This window comes from Scyliorhinus canicula, chromosome 25 (genome assembly GCF_902713615.1).
Source record: "Scyliorhinus canicula chromosome 25, sScyCan1.1, whole genome shotgun sequence".
In the NCBI taxonomy this organism is placed as follows: Eukaryota; Metazoa; Chordata; class Chondrichthyes; order Carcharhiniformes; family Scyliorhinidae; genus Scyliorhinus; species Scyliorhinus canicula.
This window is the reverse complement of record NC_052170.1, coordinates 867,048-891,532: the sequence shown is the minus strand read 5'-3', so window position 1 is coordinate 891,532 and position 24,485 is coordinate 867,048. Positions and strand designations below refer to the sequence as shown.

General features: G+C 46.3%; 2 protein-coding genes across 2 annotated transcripts in view; one reads left to right on the top strand and one right to left on the bottom strand.

The window, feature by feature from the left end:
• Positions 1–24,485, bottom strand: part of LOC119957195 (cAMP-specific 3',5'-cyclic phosphodiesterase 4B-like) — a 597,446-nt gene that overhangs the window by 542,548 nt on the left and 30,413 nt on the right. The window lies entirely within an intron of this gene.
• LOC119957196 (heme-binding protein 2-like) overlaps positions 13,878–24,485 on the top strand; it is a 29,696-nt gene continuing 19,088 nt past the window's right edge. Inside the window, exons 1-2 of the mRNA XM_038785010.1 lie at positions 13,878–14,148; positions 21,869–21,925. Of these exons, the coding sequence (XP_038640938.1) occupies positions 14,147–14,148; positions 21,869–21,925 (59 nt within the window). The 5' untranslated portion in view covers positions 13,878–14,146. The remainder of the gene's footprint in view (positions 14,149–21,868; positions 21,926–24,485) is intronic.

Here is a 24,485-nt window from a genome sequence, read left to right as displayed (position 1 = left end):
CTCAGTTTTATAACTTTTATTTGATTTGATTTATTGTCACATGTACCGAAGTATCGTGAAAAGTATTTTTCTGCGAACGAGGGAATGTACACAGGACCTACATAGTAAAAAGAATAATCAACAGAGAACATTGACAAATGGTACATCAACAAACAGTGATTGGTTACAGTATGGAACAAGGGGCCAAACAAAGCAAATACATGAGCAAGAGCAGCATAGGGCATCGTAAATAGTGTTCTTATAGGAAACAGATCAGTCCGAGGGGGAGTCATTGAGGAGTCTTGTAGGTGTGGGTGATGCACTATCAATTACAACGAGACGAGAGTAGTAATCAAGGTTTTATTAAGCAGAGATGTGTTGCCTCCTGCAGCCTCTACTAGAAATGATAGCAGCTCGGTGTGCACACACATTTATACTCCGCCTACTGGGCGGAACCAACAGGCAGGGATCTACACCCGTAACTGTAGTACAGGAACCTTACCGTACTAGAACATAGTACATAGAACATTACAGCGCAGTACAGGCTCTTCGGCCCTCGATGTTACGCCGACCTGTGAAACCACTCTGAAGCCCATCTAAACTATTCCCTTATCATCCATATGTTTATCCAATGACCATTTAAATGCCCTTAATGTTGGCGAGTCCACTACTGTTGCAGGCAGGGCATTCCACGCCCTTACTACTCTCTGAGTAAAGAACCTACCTCTGACATCTGTCCTGTATCTATCTCCCCTCAATTTAAAGCTATGTCCCCTCGTGCTAGACATCACCATCCGAGGAAAAAGGCTCTCACTGTCCACCCTATCTAATCCTCTGATCATCTTGTATGCCTCAATTAAGTCACCTCTTAACCTTCTTCTCTCTAACGAAAACAGCCTCAAGTCCCTCAGCCTTCCCTCATAGGATCTTCCTTCCATACCAGGCAACATCCTGGTAAATCTCCTCTGCACCCTTTCCAATGCTTTCACATCCTTCCTATAATGCGGCGACCAGAACTGCACGCAATACTCCAAATGCGGCCGCACCAGAGTTTTGTACAGCTGCAACATGACCTCATGGCTCCTCTGCCAATAAAAGCTAACACACCGTACGCCTTCTTAACAACCCTATCAACCTGGGTGGCAACTTTCAGGAATCTATGTACATGGACACCGATATCTCTCTGCTTATCCACACTACCAAGAATCTTACCATTAGCCCAGTACTCTGTCTTCCTGTTACTCCTTCCAAAATTAATCACCTCACACTTTTCAGCATTAAACTCCATTTGCCACCTCTCAGCCCAGCTCTGCAGCTTATCTATGTCCCTCTGTAACTTGCAACATCCTTCTGTACTGTCCACAACTCCACCGACTTTAGTGTCATCTGCAAATTTACTCACCCATCCTTCTACGCCCTCCTCCACGTCATTTATAAAAATGACAAACAGCAGTGGCCCCAAAACAGATCCTTGTGGTACACCACTAGTAACTGAACTCCAGGCTGAACATTTCCCATCAACCACCATCCTTTGTCTTCTTCCAGCTAGCCATTTTCTGATCCAAACTGCTAAATCACCCTGAATCCCATGCCTCCGTATTTTCTGCAATAGCCTATCATGGGGAACCTTATCAAACGCTTTACTGAAATCCATATACACCACATCAATTGCTTTACCCTCGTCCACCTGTTTGGTCACCTTCTCAAAGAACTCAATAAGATTTGTGAGGCACGACCTACCCTTCACAAAACCGTGTTGACTATTGCTAATCACATTATTCCTTTCCAGATGATTATACATCCTATCTCTTTATAAACCTTTCCAAGACTTTGCCCACAACAGAAGTAAGGCTCACTGGTCTATAGTTACCGGGGTTGTCTCTACTCCCCTTCTTGAACAAAGGGACACCATTTGCTATCCTCCAGTCTTCTGGAACTATTCCTATAGACAATGATGACATAAAGATCAAAGCCAAAGGCTCAGCAATCTCTTCCCTAGCTTCCCAGAGAATCCAAGGATAAATCCCATCCGGCCCAGGGGACTTATCTATTTTCACACTTTCCAAAATTGCTAACACCTCCTCTTTCTGAACCTCAAGCCCTTCTAGTCTAGTAGCCTGTATCTCAGTATTCTCCTCGACAACATTGTCTTTTTCCTGTGTGAATACTGACGAAAAATATTCATTTAGCACCTCTCCTATCTCCTCGGACTCCACACACAACTTCCCACTACTGTCCTTGACTGGCCCTACTCTTACCCTAGTCATTCTTTTATTCCTGACATACCTATAGAAAGCTTTTGGGGTTATCCTTGATCCTACCTGCCAAAGACTTCTCATGTCCCCTCCTGGCTCTTCTTAGCTCTCTCTTTAGGTCCTTCCTAGCTGACTTGTAACTCTCGAGCGCCCTAACTGAACCATCACGTCTCATCTTTACATAAGATAGCCTCCTTCTTCCTCTTGACAAGTGATTCAACTACTTTAGTAAACCACGGTTAGCTCGCTCGACCACTTCCTCCCTGCCTGACAGGTACATACTTATCAAGGACACGCAGTAGCTGTTCCTTGAACAAGCTCCACATTTCAATTGTGCCCATCCCCTGCAGTTTCCCTCCCCATCCTATGCATCCTAAGTCTTGCCTCATCGCATCATAATTGCCTTTCACCCAGCTATAACTCTTGCCCTGCGGTATATACCTATCCCTTTCCATCGCTAAAGTAAACGTAACCGAATTGTGGTCACTATCACCAAAGTGCTCACCTACCTCCAAATCTAACACCTGTCCTGGTTCATTACCCAGTACCAAATCCAATGTGGCCTTGCCTCTCGTTTGCCTATCTACATACTGTGTCAGGAAACCCTCCTGCACACATTGGACAAAAACGGACCCATCTAAAGTACTCCAACTATCGCGTTTCCAGTCAATATTTGGAAAGTTAAAGTCCCCCATAACAACTACCCTGTTACTTTCGCTCCTATCCAGAATCATCTTTGCAATCCTTTCCTCTACATCTCTGGAACTTTTCAGAAGCCTATAGAAAACTCCCAACAGGGTGACCTCCTTTCCTGTTTCTAACCTCAGCCCATACTATCTCAGTAGACGGGTCCTCATCAAACGTCCTTTCTGCCACCGTAATACTGCCCTTGACTAACAATGCCACCCCTCCCCCTCTTTTACCACCTTCCCTGAGCTTACTGAAATATCTAAACTCCGGAACTTGCAACAACTATTCCTATCCCTGCTCTATCCATGGTTCCGAAATGGCCACAACATCGAAGTCCCAGGTACAAACCCATGCCGCAAGTTCACCCACCTTATTCCTCTTGTATTAGAGGTAATACGTGTAATACATCTGTTGATGAGGAAGTCGAGGATCCAGCTGCACAGGGAGGGGTCAAGTCCAAGATTGTGGAGTTTAGTTATTAATCTTGTTGGGATAATGGTGTTGAAGGCGGAGCTATAGTCGATGAACAGCGGTCTTACATAGGTGTCCTTGTTGTCGAGGTGTTCAAGTGTTGATTGTAGAGCCAGGGAGATGGCATCTGCTGTGGGCCGGTTGCGGTGATAGGCAAACTGCAGTGGATCGAGACCATCTGGGAGGTTGGCAGTGATCCGTCTCATGACTAGCCGCTCAAAGACTTTCATGATAACTGACGTCAGAGCCACCGGTCGGTAGTCGTTGAGGCAGGCTCCCTTGTTCTTCTTTGGTACTGGTATTATGGTGATCTTCTTGAAGGAGGTGGGGACCTCAGAGCGGAGGAGTGAGCTGGTGAAGATATCTGCAAATACACTCGCCAGCTGGTCTGCGCAGACTCTGAGCGCTCGCCCAGGGACTCCGTCGGGGCCCATCGCTTTCCGTGGATTCACTTTCAAGAAAGCAGCTCTTACCTCTGAGGCTGTAAATAGTGGGTCTGGGTGTGTCCAGGGCTGTTGGGGCGGATGGCACTGACACATTGGTTGACTGCTCAAAGCGGGCATAGAACTTGTTCAGATCATCGGGTAGGGATGCTCCAGCCCCAGATATTCTCCTGGCCTTGCTTTACAGCCTGTGATCTTGTGTAGGCCGTGACATAGTCATTGTGGGTTAGTGTCATTGGCCTGGGACTCTAGTTTGATGCGGTATTGTCACAAGTAGGCTTACATTAACACTGCAATGAAGTTACTGTGAAAATCCCCTAGTCGCCACACTCCGGCGCCTGTTCGGGTACACTGAGGGAGAATTTAGGATATCCAATTCACCTTACAGCACGTCTTTCACACTTGTGGGAGGAAACTGGAGCACCAGGAGGAAACCCATGCAGACACAGGGAGAACATGCAGACTCCACACAGACAATGACCCAACCTGGGAATCAAACCCAGGACCCTGGTGCTGTGAAACAGCAGTGCTAGCCTGTGTCCTTCCAAACTCTGGTCTCTGCCACAAAGACTAACAAGACAATGAAATCAGGGGGAAAGTAGTATTTCTTTCAAGCATTTAAATACAATGTCATAATTTGTCACGTTAAGTAAATGCTGGATAGGGCAGCACAGTGGGGCAGTGGTTAGCACTGCTGCCTCCTGGCGCCAAGGACCGGGGTTTGATCCCAGCCCTGGGTCACTGTCCGTGTGGAGTTTGCACATTCTTCCCGTGTTTGCATAGGTTTCAGCCCCACAACCCAAAGACGTGCAGGGTAGGAGGATTAGCCGCGCTAAATTGCCCCTTAATTGGAAAAATAACATTGGGTGCTCTAAAAAGAAATTTCAAAAAGAAGAGAGGAGCAGACAAAGAAGAAGTTTAAAATACCAGATGACGAGGGAGGCTCAAGAGAAACTGGCAGTGCCCCAGCAGGCGACCGGAGTGACGCAGACGCTTTGGCCTTGGCACATGGCTGACTGGTGGTGGGACTGGATCAGCCGGAGTATAACAAGCCGTAGAAGGTGCTGGCGGTTGGACTGCCTAGGCAGAGAACCCCCAGAAGGTGCACCAACGACGACATCCGAGTCAGGGACCCCAGAGGTCTGTGTCTCTACATCGGAATCAGGCGACCAGAAATCAGGCATTTTGGTATCACGAGACACAAACGATGCAGACTGTGGAACTGGAGCAACCTGTAGGGCTGGGACAGAGTTCCCCCGAGGAGCCATCCAAGTGGCTGGCCAGAGCGGGACAGAGTTCCCCCGAGGAGCCGTCCAAGCAGCTGGCCAGAGCGGGACAGAGATCCCCCGAGGATTCCCCGGAGGGGAAGACCGCTGAGCACGAAGATGGCTGAGGTGACGCTTCATGAACTGTCCTCGAACACGGATCTGGTATGAAACGGCACTGGTTTGACAAACAACTACACTGGAAACCAATAAGTACCTTCACCAAAGTTACAGGCATTGACCGCATTGTCAGGAGTGAAATGTTGTAGATAATGAGGCCTATTCGGGCAACATTCTTGGAAATCTAGTGTGCGGCGCACCTTCGCCAGGTGATAGGACGCATGATGAACATGGCGGATTCCATTCGCCAAGGCAAATAACTCCTCGCAGGTAAATAAGACCCCATTGACCGTAACAAGCACCTCCGGTAATCCGTTGACGGAAAAATATGCATGCAGCCGCTCGATTTGTACAGGGGAGTTGATGGATGTAATTTTGTGGACCTCCTGTCACATCAAGTGCGCATCCACCAAAATGAGGAACATGCAGCCCAAAAACGGACCAGTGAAATCCACGTGAACGCGAGGCCCTGGGATATCCAGGCCACTCCCGTGGGTGCAGTGCCGCTTTCGGAAGCTTCTGATGGGCCTGGCGCACAGGGCAGCGCTGGGCCACCAGCTCAATGTATACATCGATGCCTGGCGACCAGACGAAACTCCTGGCCAGCATTTTAATTTGGGAAACGCCCGGATGAGCAGCACAAAGGTCTTTCAGAACAAAGGGTTGGCCTTTCGTAAGAACAATGACGACTCTTGGGCCCCACAGGAGGGCTCCCTCTTCGACGGTCAATTCCGACACCTTGGCCAAAAAAAACCTTCAACACCACTGGAAGCAGTTGTCATGAACCACTCGCTAAAACCAAATATCGCACCTTTGCTAATACCGGACCATACTGTGTCCAAACATGGATGCAAGTAGCCATTATCGGCAAGGTGGCTATTAAATCGAGGACTGCCACGATTCCATTGGCCATGGGTGAATTCACCAAGACTACGGGCAATTGGAGCCGACTTACCGTGTCAACATTTGCAATTGACGTACCCGATGTTCGAACGAGTATTGCTACACAGCCAACAGAGGAGCCCACCTCTGGATTCGGACTCACGTAATCGGCGGCACCACCTTATCCTCATGAACGAGGCCAAGCAGCGGCCTTATGACCCGATATTCTGAATAAATGGCAGCCATAAACATATTGGTGGAAGCATTTAAACCCGAAGACGACCGCCAGACTTTCTTTTTCTTCATGGGCATTCTGCAGCCGCCAACGTCCAGGAAGCAAAGCTATTGGACGGTGTTGGCCATCCCACCCATGTAGTGGGAAAAGATGGCGCCAATTCCATACAGCGATGGATCACACGTCAAACAAATGGGTTTAGGAGCGTCAAAACGACGTAGTACTTTGGATGAAACCAACGACATTTCACCAAACGGAATGCCGGCTCCTAGTCATCGCCCCAAACCCAGGGCCGTTTTTTTCTGCAGAAGAAAATGGAGGTGGGCCAGGATTGTTGCCGAATTTGGTACAATATGGCCATAACAATTATTCACTTCCACAAAAGAGCAAAGCTCTGAAGCATAACATGGTGCGGGGCCATCACTATTGCCTGCACTTTGTCGGCGACTGGGTGTAGGCCGGTCCACCAATAGCCTATATATACCACCCCCTTCGCTTTGAAGACGCACTTCGCTTTGCACAGACGGACACCGTATTCAGAAAACCACTGTAAAACTGCCTCAAGGTTTTCAGGTTTTCTGCCTATGTGGCCTCCTGGTTAACACATCGTCAAGATGGACAGCAACTTGATCGACTTGAATTTTTGCTGTGGCCCCTTTTATTTTCCCACGGCCAGTCCCAAAACGAGGGGAAATTTCTGTAGCACCGCATATAAACCAACTGCTTCTACCTTGAGCATACGTTGCCAGTCGAGTTGCAAATGGTGCAGCCAATCCCAACCCAGCAAGCTGTGACCTTTGCCTGCATCATGATGAGGGGAAAACTCAATAATTGACGCCTGTAACCACTGGGGTGAGCGTGGAGCCCACTATCGGCAATCGAGCCTCAGTATACATAGTGAGGCGGATGGCCGAATCGGTCAACGCCAATCTACTCACTCCATGACGGATCCGATCGAACACGTGGTGCGGCACCACCGTGACAGCCGTATCCAATTCCAACTGAATTAAGTGGCCATCGTCTTATACAGGGATGCGAAAAGGGTCCACTCAGGAAGCAGCCACACACTTCAGCTGCATTTCGGACTCATCTCCAGCTTCTTCTGCATCATCCAAATGAAGGGCCCGTGCAGGTGGCTGAGGTCTACCTCATCCCGAGCAGTCATGGCACTGTCCCTCACGCTGCCAGCGGTTTTGGCAACTCTGACGTCCGCATTTCTCACAAGGCATGGAGTCAGCCCCTCCCAAATCTGGACAGGGCACGCGCCGCGGCACGAGACTGCGAGCCTGCTGCATTGCAGTGATCCGTTCTAATTGCAGGAAGGCGTCGAGGGGGAAGGACATCGAACAATATTAACCTCCATACTTTGGAGCTCCAGCTTGCGCCGAGCGGCACTCTCCTGTACAAGAGAAATCTGCAAAGCCTGCTGGAATGTTAGGGAAGCTTCATCTAGAATCCTTGGTCACGAAGCACATCCGCCAACACAGCCCCGTATTCGCAGTACTCTGCGATTTTCCGTAACCATGAAGCATACTCTCCAACTGACTCCCTTGCCACCTTTCCGCCGTGCTAAATCTATACCATTGCACAATAATGGATGGTGTCAGCTTGAAATGATTCCCCACCAGCACGATGAGCTGGCCGAATTCTATCGTATCTGCACCTAATGATGCCGAATGTGTGAGCACCGCAGTCCCTTAACAATATCACAGTCTGGCACTTATTTTCCGTTATATTGTTGGCACGGAAAAACGGCGCAAACGTTCTGCATACTAGTTTCACAACTCCACCGCAAGGTCAAAAGCATCCAATCGGCCAAACAGTGGCACAGTGAACACCCAACCCTGTACCTCAGTCCCAGTCGATGCGACGTTACAGAGAGATGGCGTAGGCAGCAGAATAGCATGTCGACAGTTGCAGTTTATCTTCGTCGCCAGTTTAATAAAGGCAAAGGGAGTCAGGCACTTATTTATAATGCGTTAGACTTCATCTTGTCCTCTCTGTCGGTTAATCCCAATCTGGCCGACCTTATATACGGGCGGTAATAGCCCCGTAGTTAGCCGGGGAGCTCATCCTCCTTGAGCCGCACGGGGAAAACAATCAAGACTGCCCCATGTGCTCCATGCAGGTTATTACACTATCCAAATTCTATAGTTATCAACTCTTCTGGCTTAGCTCTTGCTGCCAATTTTGCAAGCTCTAAATAAAAACCAGATGCAAGTCCCGGTTTGAGTTCCTCTTCAAGTGAAGATAAGTGGCCTGCGGCAGTTTGCTATATATTTCGGCTCTGAAGCAGGATTCTTTAGGGATTATTTAATTCAATGATAAACAGCCCTTCTGTGTCAGCTGGGCATCTACTTTGCGGATGAGTCAAAGGAAGGAATTTCGATTTAAATGTTGTAGATTTGGTCCCTCAATGGGAGCTCAGTTTCAGCCCTCAAGTATCAAAACATCATGCTGTGCATTAATCTTCATCATTTGGGTCAATTAAAAGGGTTTTCTGTACAACCACATCTGTGGTTGTGCTTGTCAAGGATTTCACTTTGAATTGGTCCCAATTTATAGTGTCAATCTATTGTGCCGTGCATTTTTATCTGGAATCATAGAATGGTAGTTCCATTCTTATCTCTCCAGTCGTAACCAGAAAGGCATTGAGGGCGTCTCTCCTTTGGCTCCCATATCGATCTCTCTCAAGGACCAATTATCAGTACATGCTTATTTCTCACCAACATGCAGCCCCTAGGTGACATTATCAAAAATACTTCAGATTCCACTGACACCCTTAATAACAGAAAGTCCCACTTTGACAGCAGCAAATCCAGAGAAACTAAAGAACAGTTAGTTATAGAAACTAAAAAATAAAGAGAAATTTCCAGAAGGATTGGAGCAAAAAGGGACAAAGAGGACCTGCAATTGGAACAAGGTACTGTTCATTAAAGTCAGACCTGGGAAAAGCATAGCTGATGAGGTTGAGCAGCATCTGAAGCAATGGTGAGGATTGGTGTCTTTATTTCCAGTCTTTGAAACAGTCGTATTCTGTTGGGGAGTGAGTACCTGAGAGTGTGTGTGGACTTTTGGATGCATGCGGCAGTTCAAGACAAAGCAATACTGAAAGGACATTTGGAAAACCTGGAGGGAGATCCTTGCTAAAACAGTTGAGAGAAAGCCTTGTTTGAAACGAGAATTGGAAATTCTGAGCTGAGGGAAAGGATTGTTTGAAAGAAGATTCTAAAGCATATCCTTTTGAGAGTGGAGTTTGGAAACACTCGTGTGGCAATCGTTCCAGGGAATTTGAGGGGAAATCTACAGAGGTTCGATAGAGTGGCATTTGTCACCAGGTCTCAGAGTGGGGTGTTGTCTGACCAGTTAGCCTGTTGGGTTACAGGGACTGTGCGCTTATTGAGAATATTGCAGCATATTTATGTTGTAACCTGTGTCATCCTTAAATTCCCTATACATTTGTGAAAATAAGTGGGAGTGAAGGAGCATTGTATTATTGTCAAACTTTCCATGTTTAATAATTGCTAATTGGCATCAATTTTAATTAATCCAACACTGGTGACTGTGCATTCTGTTGCCTAGGCTCTCATCTCTTGAATTCCCTCTCTTAAAACTTTCCCCATCTCTCTACTCTGAGATACTCCTTGAAACTCTTTGTCGAAGTTTTGATCACTTGTTCTAATACCTCCTTACATAGTGCAGTGTCATATTTGGATGCTATGTAAATGCAAGATGTTGTTGCTGCCTAAATGGCTTGGTTCCTTGAACTTATTTTGCTTTGCGCCAGGCTAGGGGGATATGGAAGGGAGAGCGAGGAAGGCATCAGGAAGGAGCCCTTGCCTTCCTGCTGCCATGCCACATTGCAAAGTTTATGCCTCACATGCCGACTGGCAGGCCAACTCAGTCGTGTAAGTGGCTTATTAAGTGCCATTACCCATGTCGGGAAGGTATGCCGCATACCTCCAGGTAAACCCTGGTGGCCTCCCAACATGCTTGGGAGGGCAAAGGGGTCTCCGTCATGGCACTCCGCGGTCCATGGGAGCTCCCAGACAGAAATGGATGTCCTCGCAGCAATGGCGCCACATTTTTTGTATCCCCAGCAAGAGGCAGCAACCTGGAGGGGCAGGTCTAAGTGTGGTTTGTGTGACAGTTGTGCATTTATAATGTGTATATAATATATATATGTCCATTACCTGCATTTATTGTAGTTACAAGAAATGCCTGCAGTTTAATGTATTTGCAGTTGTTTACCTGTCATGTGTGTGCAGGTCGGGAAGGAGCAGTGCTCCGAAAGTTAGTGATTTGAAACAAACCTGTTGGACTTTAACCTGGTGTTGTAAGACTTCTTACTGTGTAAAAGTGCACAAGGCTGAATCTTTCCCAGCAGCCACGTTACTTTTCAGGTTAGAAACTTGCTTCTGGTGGGAAACTGATTAAAGTTAAATTTTGCATGGGGGCGAGTCCTTAATTGATGTAGAAATGGGTTTCCTGTCCAAATAGCGTCAGTGGGACCGATTTCCACTCGTTCCACCAGTTGGATTGGAAATGTTGGAAGCCGTAAGGGAGAGCAGAGGGTGGCAGGAGTAGGCGACTGCATCATATAAACACAAAGTGGATCACTGAAGTGTTGTCTTATTGTCGCTATCCACTATCTTCCTCTATTTGCACTTTAAACCACATATCTGCTGCTGTGACTGGAAAAGTGGTATGAGGTAGTGAAAGAGATATAGCAGGAAACTCCACAGAGGGGGAAAAATCTCTGAGCAGAAGTGTTCCCTTAATTGGTGGCTAGTGACTGGGTCTGTCTTCTATGCATGTGTTAGCATATGTATATCAGATTCCCTTCACAGCATGTCCCTCTACCTGTGTCAGGAGTGCTCTGCCGAAGCACGGTTCCCTGATATTTATGGCATGTTCACAAGCTCTTGAGCTGTGCCCAGCCACTTCAGCATGCAGAAGGGAATCTCACTGTTCAGTGTCACCTTCCTCCATCTCCCCATCCTCTCCCAGCTCCTGCTCCTGCTATTCCAACCGTGAGTTGTCTCCTCCCAGGGCCTCACCACCCTCAAGCTTTACACCTCTCTGGACAGTCAAATTGTGGACAGGACAGTGTGCAACAATGATAACAGAGACCCTTGCAGAAGGGTATTGGAGGATGCCATCCGACCTGTCCAGGCACCAAAAGCAAACCTCTAAATATCACAATCGTCTGTGCAATAATGGTCCTACTGAGCAAGTGACATCGGCAGTGTGCCTCTGTCTGGAGGTTCTGTGCAGGGATGAGTAGCCATGTCTCCCTTGTCCCCATAAGGTCAGAAGTGGGGATGTTCACTGATGACTGTACAATGTTCAGCACCATTCATGACTCCTCAGATAATGAAGCAGTCCATGTCTAAGTGCAGCAGGACCTGGAAAATATCCAGGCTTGGGCTGACAAGTAGCAACTAACATTTGTGCCACACAAGTGCCGGGCAATGAGCATCTCCAACAAGAGAGAATCTAGCCATCTCCCCTTTACATCCAGTGGCACTACCATAGCTGAGTCCCCACAATCCACATCCTGGAGATTACCATTGATAAATGCTGTGGCTGCAAGAGCAGGTCAGAGGCTGGGAATACTGCACCGAGTAACTCACCTCCTGACTCCTCAAAGTCTGTCCACCATCTACAAGGCACAAGTCAGGATGTAATGGAATACTCTCCAATTGTCTGGATGGGTGCAGCTGCAACAACATTCAAGAGGTTCGACACAATCCAGGACAAAGCAGTCCACTTGATCGGTATACCTTCTGCGAACATTCAATCCCTCCACCGCCAACGAACAGTGGCAGCCGTGTGTACCATCTATATTTCGCATTGCAATAACTCATCAGGGCTCCTTAGACAGCACCTTCCAAACCCACGGCCACTACCATCTAGAAGGACAAGGGCAGCAGATACCTGGGAACACCACCACCTGGAGGTTCCCCTCCAAGTCACTCGCTGGGGAAACATCCTGGAATTCCCTCCCTAACAGCACTGTGAGTATATTTACAGCTCAGGGACTCAGTGGTTCACGAAGGCAGCTCACCACCACCTTCTCAGGGCAACTAGAGATAAGCAATAAATGCTGGTCTAAACAGCAATGCCCACATCCTGTAAATTAATTTTTAAAATACTGGGGCAAGGATTGAACCGTCGGTAATTCCTACTGGCGGAGGCGCAGTATCACTGGATGCCCGGAAATTGCCAGATCAGGCATGTGAATGATATGCCAACGGTGTTTACTGTACAATTTGCATGGCCATGCTGGCATAGAACACATACACGCCGCTGTCGAGGGACCGGACCATGGCATTCTGTTCAGCGCACAACGCCAGCCTCAATTTTCGGCTGATGCGGGATTCTCTGCCTGATCATGTTTCGCAATTCCGGCGTCGATCGACAGAGAATCCTGCCCTGTCTCTTGTAATAGATCTGTGTGTTGCACCTCCCTGTGATGCAGGCACATTTGCCACTGCTCCTGCTACACCACATCCTTTACATATTGAAGATACAGCAGGACATCCACTAATATGACAAAGATTTGTGTGGAATTGGCCTAGTTTTGGAGTGCACCTAGATGGACTAGATTTTAAAATTGCCTTGGAAGAAGGACCAGAGGCAATCAGGCAGAAAAATCAATGTGGGAGAGCAGCAGTCCAGTATGCTCTGATCTACATGCTCCAGGTCCACTTTCGAGGAGTTCAGGTCAGAGGTACATTGGCTACCTATCCACAAACTGCAGGTAGCCAAATGAAGAAATGAAGAACTCCATTAAGCTCTTTCCAGGGTTGGCTGGAATTCTCCAGTCTGCAGATAGCAACACCCATCACCCTGATGGCAAAAAAAACAAAAAGTAAAAGAAGGTGCCCTTCTCGGGGAACACCAGGGAGCCAGCGCTCTGGATGACATTAAAAACCAACCATGCGCCCATGCTAAAACATATCCACATCTGCAAGTGCATCTACTTTGTGGGGGCTTGGGAAAATTATCCTTCACAAAGAGAGTCTGGCAGCTCTGGTCCATTTAAATGTCTCCGAGTTTGACAGTGCTGAGAGAAAAAGCCTCTCTCTCCCTTACTTGCATCAGCAGGCTGTAGCTCATTCACTGCTTGAGGCAGCATGGGAGGAACGTGCAGACTCCACACAGCCAGTGACCCAAGCCGGGAATTGAACCTGGGACCCTGCCGCTGTGAAGCAACAGTGCTAACCACTGTGCTTAGGTGGTTGCATACTGCTGCTGGTTTCTGTCCCCTCTTGTGTCAAGCATTCCCCTGTGCTTACCTGGCACAGTTTCAGCCCCTTCATGCAAAATTAAAGGCGAGTGTCAACATTTCCCTTCATACGCCTTGTAAATATCAGCCTGCCGCGTCAGTTCATTTGGTTATGGTTGATAAAAGTAAAGGCAATGCCTGCTTGCCATGGTAGTTAGTCAAAGAAACAGCGACACATCAGAATCTTACTATAAACAGCAGCTCTGGTTCCAAGACGATTTCATAAGCACCGGATAATCTTGACAAAGAATCAGACATGACATGCTTACAAAGCAGCTGGTGGCTCTTGCAGTTTTATTGTTGAATGGCCTGTAACGTGACGTACTCAGTTATTGTACATGCAGGCAAGTCATCTTCTGCAACTAATCACGGAGCCTTCTCTGTCAGTTAGTGCTGAATAACCAACATTTTATAATCACACTCTATCCTCCACATCAAAGGATTGTGCTCAGCACAAAAATTAACAGTCAACTGAGAACAGAAGATCTGAGAGAGAAACCCAGGCCAGGACAATGTGAGTTTTCTGAAATACAGTGTTCTTTCAATTTACACGACAACAATCAGTGTGCTTTTAAAAAAAGAGTAGCCCATTGTGTGTGAAGTACTTCAAAATGTTTCTGAGCAATGCCATACGGAGATTCTTTTTAAATGCAAGGCCTTTTCTTTTATATCGAAGTGAATAATATGTTTTAAAATGCGGTCTAGGGCATCACGGTGGTGCAGTGGTTAGCACTGCTGCCTCATGGCACCGAGGACCTGGGTATCGATCCCAGCCCCGGGTCACTGTCCGCGTGGAGTTTGCACATTCTCCCCGTGTCTGGGTATCAGCCCCACAACCCAAAAATGTGCAGGGTCAGTGGATTGGCCATGATAAATTGCCCCTTAATTGGAATTGTTTTTTAAATGTGGTCTGATCGGCGTAAATTCTATACAAGTTGGTGCGACATGGTAGCACAGTGGTTAGCACTGTTGCTGCACAGCGCCGGGTTCGATTCCCGGCTTGGGTCACTGTCTGTGCGGAGTCTGCACGTTCTCCCCGTGTCTGCGTGGGTTTCCTCTGGGTGCTCCGGTTTCCTCCCACAGTCCAAAGATGTGCAGTTTAGGCGAATTGGACATTCTGAATTCTCCGAACAAGCGCTGGAATGTGGCGACTAGGGGCTCTCCACAGTAACTTCATTGCAGTGTTAATGCAAGCCTACTTGTGACAATAATAAAGATTATTATTATTAAAATACACTGTTGATTTCCAGCAACATTTTGTGCACTGGTCTGTAATATATCTAACAACAGGAACTTTACTGCGATACACAAATGTGTTAATGAGCAATTTCATGTTTAAAACTGATTAACTGAGTGGTGTTAGTGTGACAATCAAACCCACTACAGTAGGCTTACATTAACACTGCAATGAAGTTACTGTGAAAAGTCCCTAGTCGCCACACTCCGGCACCTGTTCGGGTACACGGAGGGAGAATTCGGAATGTCGAATTCACGTAACAAGCACGTCTTTCGGGACTTGTGGGAGGAAACCGGAGCAACCGGAGGAAACCCACGCAGACACGGGGAGAACATGCAGACTCCGCACAGACAGTGACCCAAGCCGGGAATCAAACCTGGGTCCCTGGCGCTGTGAAGCAACAGTGCTAACACATGTGCTACCCTAAAGTAATCCCTCGCTGCCCCGGTAATTAGTCAAAGAAATCCTGACACATCAGAATCTGATGCCAAATATAGTCTAAACAGTTATGTAAATATACAGTGATATAGGATCACATGACACAAGAGTATACTGAGAGATAGTTCTATGTGAGGTATTGTGCTAAGCCTTATCTTGTACATATTCAGAAGAATGTTTACTAAAAGGAAAAGTTTACCATCAGCCTTGCCTCCAGGACCCTCTATTGATCCTAACCAAGGACCACCTCATCTAAGACCCACAACAATGATAACAGACCAAAAAAGGTTTAATAAGATCGGGGAATCTTGGCAAAGAATCACACATGACATGCTTGCAAAACAGTTGGTAATTATTCTTGCAGCTTTATTGATGAGAAGCCTGTACAAGGTAATGTGATTCACAGTTACTTTACATGCAGTGAAAGTGATCTTCTGCAATTAATCACTACAGAGCGAGCCTTCTTTGACTGCTCTGTGTTGAATAACTAACATTTTATAATCACGCCCCCACCCTTAAACTCAAAGTTACATAAAAGGGGAGCTGTTCTTCATTTGTCCAGCACACAGTAGTAATTGACTGACAGCAGAAGAGCTGAGATTAACTTAGGCACCGACAATGTGAGTTTGCATTCACTCAATTTTTACATGGTAACAGTCAGTGTAATTTTAAATATGAGTAACACGTTGTCTGTGAAGTACTTTGAAATGTTTTGAAGTAATGTTATGAGAGCTGATGTAAATGCAAATGTTTCTTTTATATAGAAATGAATAATCTGCTTTAAGGTAAATGTGGTTCATAGAAAATAGAAGCAGGAGGCCATTCGGCCCTTCGAGCCTGCTTTGCATTCATTATCATCATGGCTAATCATCCAACTCAATAGCCTAATCCCCTTCACCCTAAGTGCTATATCCAACTGCTTCTTGAAAACATACAGGGCATGATATACCCGTCGCATTTGTCCGATATGCGGAGCGGCGGGGCCGATAGATGCCAGGAAATCCTGCTTCTGGGATCTACGTGGTTCGCCACGCTTTGTGATATCTAACGCAACCTCGCGAGACGTCGTAATCTGAATTCCCCCCATTGTGGGCGGGATCAGTATTTTTCAAATCTGCATATTACAGTGAGACTAGCTGTCTCACTCTAATACTCACTCACCGCTACCGAGGCCCTGGGATCTAACCCCTCCGCCTCGGAGACTTCAGATGAGTTTGGTGCAGGTCCCCATAAACGCGGGTCAGATGGAGCGGCATTTGGGAGATGGTAGTCTCTCAGGGGATCAGAGGCTCCCACGTGTGTAATGATATCATGGTTGTGTTGTAATTCACCGACTGACCACTAGCAGCCTCATTAGTATATATGTCAATGTTAAGCGTCAGGTGACCTCAGGCTGACTGGAGAGCTGGAAGAGAGAGGTTGCTCGAGCATGTTCATACTGTTATCCATCTGTTGTTTTGTATATATTTGACCCACAGCAAAAATCGTTTATAACTTTATAAATCAGGCCATCCGACAAGAACATGACAATGTGGTTGCCCTCTGGGCAGGGTGGCACTTGGCACTATTAGCCTGGCACTGTCAGCACCACTGCCAAGATGCCCAGGTGGTCAGGCTGGTATTTTTCCTGTGGCGTGGCCGCTGAGGACCCCCCTTATTGGTGAGTTTGGGCTTTGGTGGGACTCCGGATCGACATCCTGATCTCTTCCTGCACGGTTGAGTTCCAGCGAGCGACGCTCCTCAGTGCAGGAAACGGGACTAAGTGTGATCTCGGCGGGACGTTCCCCGTTGAGGCCCCAAAGTGCAGCAGAGTCCCGATAATAGCCAACGCAGGGAAACATCCAGCTAAATGAACGCTGGTTAGATCGTGCCCACAATGTTTTGCCCTGAACTACTTTCTATGGTGGAGAATTCCACAGGCCGACCACTCTCAGGTCGACCACTCTCTGGGTGAAGAAATATCTTCTGATCTCTGTCCTAAATGGTCTACCCCGTATCCTCAGACTGTGACCCCTGGTTCTGGACACACCCACCATCGGGAACATCCTTCCTGCATCTACCCTGTCCAGTCTTGTTAGAATTTTATAGGTTTCCAAGAAATCACCCCATATTCTTTAGAATTCCAACGAATACAGTCCTAATGGTTTCAAACTCTCCTCATACATCAGTACTGCCATCCCAGGAATCAGTCTGGTAAACCTTCACTCCACTCCCTCGAGAGCAAGAACATCCCTCCTCAGATAAGGAGACCAAAGATGCACACATTATTCCAGATGTGGCCTCACCAAGGCCCTGTATAATTACAGTAAGACATTCCTGCTCCTGTACTTCTCGCAATGAAGGCCAACATACCATTGGCTGTTAAAATGCACTGCTGATTTCCAGCAATTGGGCATTGATTCCCCCATACCAACATCTCCCTCACAACCCTTACCATGACTTATATTTACCTTTCCCGTCTTCCCACCCATTCTTGTAACTACAGCCTCGTTGTCATCCTTTTGGCACTCCTAATCTCTGGATTGCATCAAACCCCCTTCTCCATCCATCACTGCTTTTAACAAGTCAAAATTTAGTTCTGACCATTGATTCAGGAAACAGGTTTTTAGTTTATTAAAAAACAAAGAGTGAATACTGTATACAGAAGCTTAACTGGCAAGTCCTATTGAGGTAGACTGTCCTGATCTCCTGTCAACTGTGATCTGCACCATTATTTGTGTGCTGCATGAGACAGCAATGCCACCTGAGATTAAGAGAACTGAAAGCTAAGCATTGTATTAATTTCATACTCTATTTCCCTTTCCAAGTTGAAAGTAACATATAAACAAAGCCTAGGTTTGAAATTACTTGCGTGTTCATCATAGTCCTAAACATAAGGGGTGACCAGTGTCTCCGGGAGCTTCCTCCTGCCCTTACAAGACTAGGGCCTCCTTCCCTGGCTCAGAAGTGGTCAGTATTTGACTGAGATAGTGTTTGTGAGCCCTGAAGAATGGAATACATTTATTATAATAGTGTGACAGCCCCCCTTACACCTGTATAGGGATCCGGAGGAAGGGGAGAGCATGGACACCAGGGGTCAAAGGCGAGATAGTTTCAATAGTGCCTTGGATAAATCCTTCTCCTGCAATCCCAATGGCAGACAGGCAATAAGCTTTCTGCCGACATGGGGTAGAATCATAGAATTTACAGTACAGAAGGAGGCCATTCGGCCCAACAAGTCTGCACCGGCCCTTACAAAGAGCATCCTACTGAAGCCCACATATCTACCCTATCCCCATAAACCAGCAACCCTACTTAACATTTTTTGGACACTGAGGGCAATTTAGCATGGCCAATCCACCTAACCCACACATCTTTGGACTGTGGAAGGAAACGGGAACACCCGGAGGAAACCCACGCAGACACAGGGAGAACGTGCAGACTCCACACAGACAGTGACCCAAGCCGGGAATCGAACCTGGGACCCTGGAGCTGTGAAGCAACTTTGCTAACCACTATGCTACCATGCTGCCCCTCGGGGTAGGAAGCACCAAAAATGTATTGAGACGTTCATCAGTCCCTCTCGTTGATCACACAAACCCAAAAACCTCAGGGCAGGGATCGGTGCTGGACTATAACCACTGGGTTCACAGCTAACAAATATTAAATTGTGGTTTACATTCTCTCATCAAACCACTGATTCTTTGGCGAAAGCGAATGTGAGTGATTGTTCAAACAACAGCAAAATATTTAAACAAACCATTTCTCAAACATCTGCATTATCAAGAAAAATAACTTATTTAGCAGTTGCCGTGTATAAATATAAATGAGAAGCATATTTTACCAGCAAACATGACAAAGTGTGTAATATGAATCAATGTGAAATTAAAATTCCAAAAGGAAAAGTGAGGGTTTAAGTGGGTCGGTGCAGACCTGAAGGGACGAATGGCCTCCTTCTGCAAAGTATGTTCTATGTTCTATGAAAGCACCGAGTGCAGAGAGATATGTAGATAAAAGGTTTGGGGATTTTTTTGAAAGCTAAATAAAATTGAAAAGGCTGCAAAAATCAGGCTCTGCTGAGGAGGAATGGATAAAATGCCTGGAACAAAATACTGATCCATCCCAGCTGTGTTTCAGATTGCTGTATCAATTTGTTGACTGCACACTGATGCTCCAGGCAAAAGGTTGCTTTAGACATCCCAAAAGAAGGATTGAAATAATTGGAATAATCTAGGAATTATTAAGAACAGAAATAATAAATAAGGGTGCAACATGAGAACAGAATCATAACAAAGTAAAACTATACATAATAATAAATGCACTGGCTCTGTCGAATTTCACAATGTCGAATGAGTCACAGGAGTGCTGTGCGATTGGATAGGGAGGAGAGAATTAGTGAGGGTTCCTGCTCCAGATCGCAAACCAGGTGACTCCCTCCAGAGGATCAAATGGAGCCATGATGATCCCCAGAATGGTTTAACAACACCAATTCTCACACAGGAAATGGCCACTTGTGTGTTACTCTCAGGTTGAATGGAAACAAACTCCAGCAGATCACTGCCTTGAGGAGAGCAATGGGGTGAAAATTTAAGTTACTTTTCAAAGCAGGTACAATAATCCAGATGTTGCATTATAATGATGTCAAACTTGTCACTGCCGCCATGGAATATCCTGTGAAACTGATTAGTAACTTCTGGCATCTGCATATGTGCAACTAAATGCAGAACTCAGCAATTTGTTCCTTCGCCACAGAGCATGCTGCTGAAATATCCGCAGAGATCAATCTTTAGAACTCGCTGAACTGTCGAGAACTTCCCCTTTACTCTTTAATATTGCTTTTAAAGCTCCTGAAGAAAGTTACACCTTGTTAATGAGATGTAACTGGGTGTTTAAGAGCACACTGAATCATTGCTACTGCTGAAGAACCTCTCTGGCCTTAGAAAATAAAATATGTATTTGTAGAATGTCAATTTTTTTCCACAACAATAAAGAAATTCTTAAGTTTTTAATGTAACAGTTTTTTAGAAGCTTGTTTATGATGTTTCAGCATTTCAGGTGTGTGTGTCCCGGTATTTATTTCACTCTCTGTAAAATGTTTAAAAAGTACAGGATGGGGTAGCAGTGGCACAGTGGTTAGCACTGCTGCATCATGCGCCAAAGTCCCAGGTTCGATCCCAGCTCTGGGTCACTGTCCGTGTGGAGTTTGCACTTTCTCCCCTTGTTTGCATGGGTTTCGCCCCCACAACCCAAAGATGTGCAGGCTAGGTGGATTGGCCACGCTAAATTGCCCCTTAATTGGAAAAAATTAATTGGGCACTCTAAATTTATTTTTAAAAAAGAACAGGATAATCAGTGTGTTTCACTTCCTGTCTTGCTGAAAGTTCTTCAATGTATTTGGCCGTTTACCCTGCATGCTGACATCCATCCCTGCTGCTCGACACCTAGAGATTCCATTGACTTTGTTCCAGATTCACATTGGAAAAGGTTCAATTCACACCACAGAGATCGATAGATTTTTTTTGTGGAGAGCTTTCTTTGAGGTCAGCAGCAAGCACCGTCGCTACACCATCGTCTGCAAAATCTCATACAATAATACTAAAAATTAAATTAACTTTGTGTCGCTGGCGGCATTTGCTGACTTCCTCCACGCCACCTAGTGACAGCCAATTATATTTCCACTTTCACAAAAAATGATTTAAATCTACTTGGGTTTGACATTTATCCATCGAACACATAGGGAGTTGCTGAGAGAGTTGCCACGAAGGGAGTTGCTTTTAATGTGAATGAGTAGGAACATTAAAAATACGGTAAAATATATTTAATTTTGTTTGAATAATAAAACTAAGACATTCATAAAGGTGTGAAACAGATGGGCAGGATTTTCTGCACCCCCCTGCCCACCGCTGGCGGTGTGTTTTCCTTGGCAGAGCCAGCTCACCATCGGTGAATTGAAGAGGGCAAGAATGCAGGAGAGATTCTGGACGGGGTAGAGTCGGTGCGGAGAATATGCTTTTCGGCTTCTCCATCTTTTACGTCTTTTTCTGCCAAACATTAGAATTTTGTAACTTTTGAACAACCTGCTGGAAGAATTCCAAGAATGTTTTAGAAATGCAAAACAGAAAATGTGGAACTCTGCCTGCATTGTCGAAATTGGTTCCAATTAAGTGGGTCGGTGCAGACTCGATGGGCCAAATGGCCTCCTTCTGTACTGTATGTTTCTTTTTTTTAAATTTAGAGTACCCATTTAATTTTTTCCAATTAAGGGGCAATTTAGCGTGGCCAATCCACCTAGCCTGCACATCTTTGGGTTGTGGAGGTGAAAACCACACAAACACAGGAGAATGTACAAACCTCACACATGATGTGGAGATGCCGGCGTTGAACTGGGGTGAGCACAGTAAGAAGTCTTACAACACCAGGTTAAAGTCCAGGTTAAAGAAATCTGTTGGACTTTAACCTGGTGTTGTAAAACTCCACAGACAGTGACCCAGAGCCAGGATCGAACCTGGGACCTCGGCGCCGTGAGGCTGCCTGCACTGTATGTTCTATGTTCTATGTAATTACTTCTTCTTCCCCTCAGGCACTGCACCAGATTGATTATCTTTCTACTCCTTAGTCTGACAGAAGCTGGGTTCAGGTGAGTACACGGAGAGTGTCCCCAAGGCAGTATAAATAGGGAGAGTGAAATTTAAAAACAACGATGACTTGGTCTGTCTGGAACTGCACCAGAGAGTCAGGATGTATGTTTACATCTGTATTTCTCTCTGTATAAAATGACTACTCTATCAACCGACCACTGCTGAAAAATGCACATTCTGATGTCGCTCAAGGACAACATTGAGTTCAAGGACTATGCCCCGACAGTCAAATGCCTTGCCAAAGATTGTTGCCGCGACTCACACTTGAAAAATTATCACATGGCAAGGTACCAGTTAACATTAGGTGGCACGGTAGCACAGTGGTTAGCACTATTGCCTCACAGCACCAGGGTCCCAGGTTCAATTTGCGGCTTGGGTCACCGTCTGTGCGGAGTCTGCACGTTCTCCTTGTGTCTGCGTGGGTTTCCGCCGGGTGCTCCGGTTTCCTCCCACAAATCCCGAAAGACGTGCTGTTAGGTGAATTGGATATTCTGAAATCTCCCGGCGCCAGAGTGTAGCGACTAAGGGCTTTTCACAGTAACTTCATTGCAGTGTTAATGTGAGCATACTTGTGACAATAAAGATTATTATATATTATTATACTAACTACCTGGGAGCTGTACCTCAAGAATAGTCACAGCCAGTGGGTAGGACTTTACGGTCCTAATCGCCAATTTAGAATCGAAAGACTGATATCTCACTTTTAAAATATTTTTCTTTTTATAAATTTAGAATACCAAATTCATTTTTTCCAATTATGGGGTAATTTAGAGTGGCCAATCCACCTACCCTGCCTCCATCTTTGGGTTGTGGGGTGAAACCCACACAGACACGGGGACAATATTAGTTGGAATGAAGTGAAAAGTGGTGGATTGGCCATGATAAATTGCCCTCGGGCTCCAAATTGCCCCTTAGTGTTAGGTGGGGTTTCTGGGTTATGGGGATAGGGTGGAGGTATGGGCTTGGGTAGGGTGCTCTTCCCAAGAGCCAGTGCAGACTCGATGGGCCGAATGGCCTCCTTCTGCACTGTAAATTCTATGAATATGCAAACTCCACACGGACAGTGACCCAGGGCCGGAATTAAACCCAGGTCCTCGGCACCGTGAGGCAGCAATGCTAACCACTGCACCACCGTGCTGCCCTTTTAAAGTATTATTTGATGATTCATTTTCACAAGTTTTATGAGCTGTAACTTTGATCGGATTGAATATTGTTTGAGATGAAACGTGTTTGTTGTACATTGATTTTCATTACTTTTGTACAACATTTCACAACACACGTGCTGCGGCACACTGGTTGAAAACCACTGCTCTGGACTGTTAGCCTCCACTTTGTTTATTCAATTTTCCTGCCCGCAGTGCACCCCCGTCAGCGGGTTTTCACGCTGGCGTGGGGTGGTTACAATGGGAAATCCCATTGACAATCGGCGGGAAGATAGAATCCCGCTGCTAGCGAATGGCACCCGGCCGAGAAACAGGCGGCTAGCGGACTAGAGAAACCCATCCACTGCTACTAGGCTAATTTGCTTCTCTCAAGTCTTCAGCGCAGCCAAAACTTTATCAGTTTATTTTTTTGTCTAATTCTTTACTTTTCACTTCATTCCAACTTCCTAGCAATACGACACACAAATCAGGAGCAGGGGTAGGTCATATGGCCCTTCGAGCCTGCACTGCCATTTAATAAGATCACAGTCATGTTCCTGCCTAGCCCCAAACCTCTTTTACTCCCTTGTTAGTCTAGAATCTACCTACCTTCACCCTAAAATTATTCAATGGTCCTGTTTCTACCAAAGAAGAGTTCCAGGGAAAACATCTACAGGTTCATGACCCTCTGAACGAAACAAATCTTCCTCATCTTTTGTTTTAAATGCGAGATTCTTACTTTTATACTGTGCTCGCCAACCATTGAGCAGATCTTAGGTAATCTTGAAGTTTGTAAATAGCTGGGTTTTTTTATAAGGTTAGGTGGATGGGATGGAAAGTCTGACAGACCAGCAACAGGTCCATTGACTGGGGGCAGGATCTTCCAGTCTTCTGGTGGACAGAACTGAAAAATCCCACCCAGTGTCTTTGGCGTAAGAGAATAGGGAAGAAAGCACTTTGCAGCACAGGTATGATAAAGAAGACAAGACAAGGCTGCCCCTGTCCCCACTCTTGTTCACGCTAGCGATCGTACCCCTGCCGATTGCCCTGCGGGATGCAAAAAACTGGAAGCGAATCCAGACAGGAGACAGAGAGCACAGAGTCTTACTCTATGCAGATGACCTGCTCCTCTATGTCTCAAAGCCACAGGAGGGACTGAAGGCAATACTGCAAATAGTGAAAGAGTTTGGAACCTCCTCGGGCTACAAACCCAACCTGGGCAAAAGCGAGACATTCCCAGTGAACCCAAAAGGTGGAGGAACATAGCTGAAGGGGCTCCCGTTTAAAACGGCCCACAGATTCCGTTACCTGGAGATCCAAATAGCCAGAGACTGGACACAGATCCACAAGTGGAACCTAACCAGCCTGGTGGAGGAAGTAAGAAAAGACCTTCAACGGTGGGGCTCACTCCCACTCT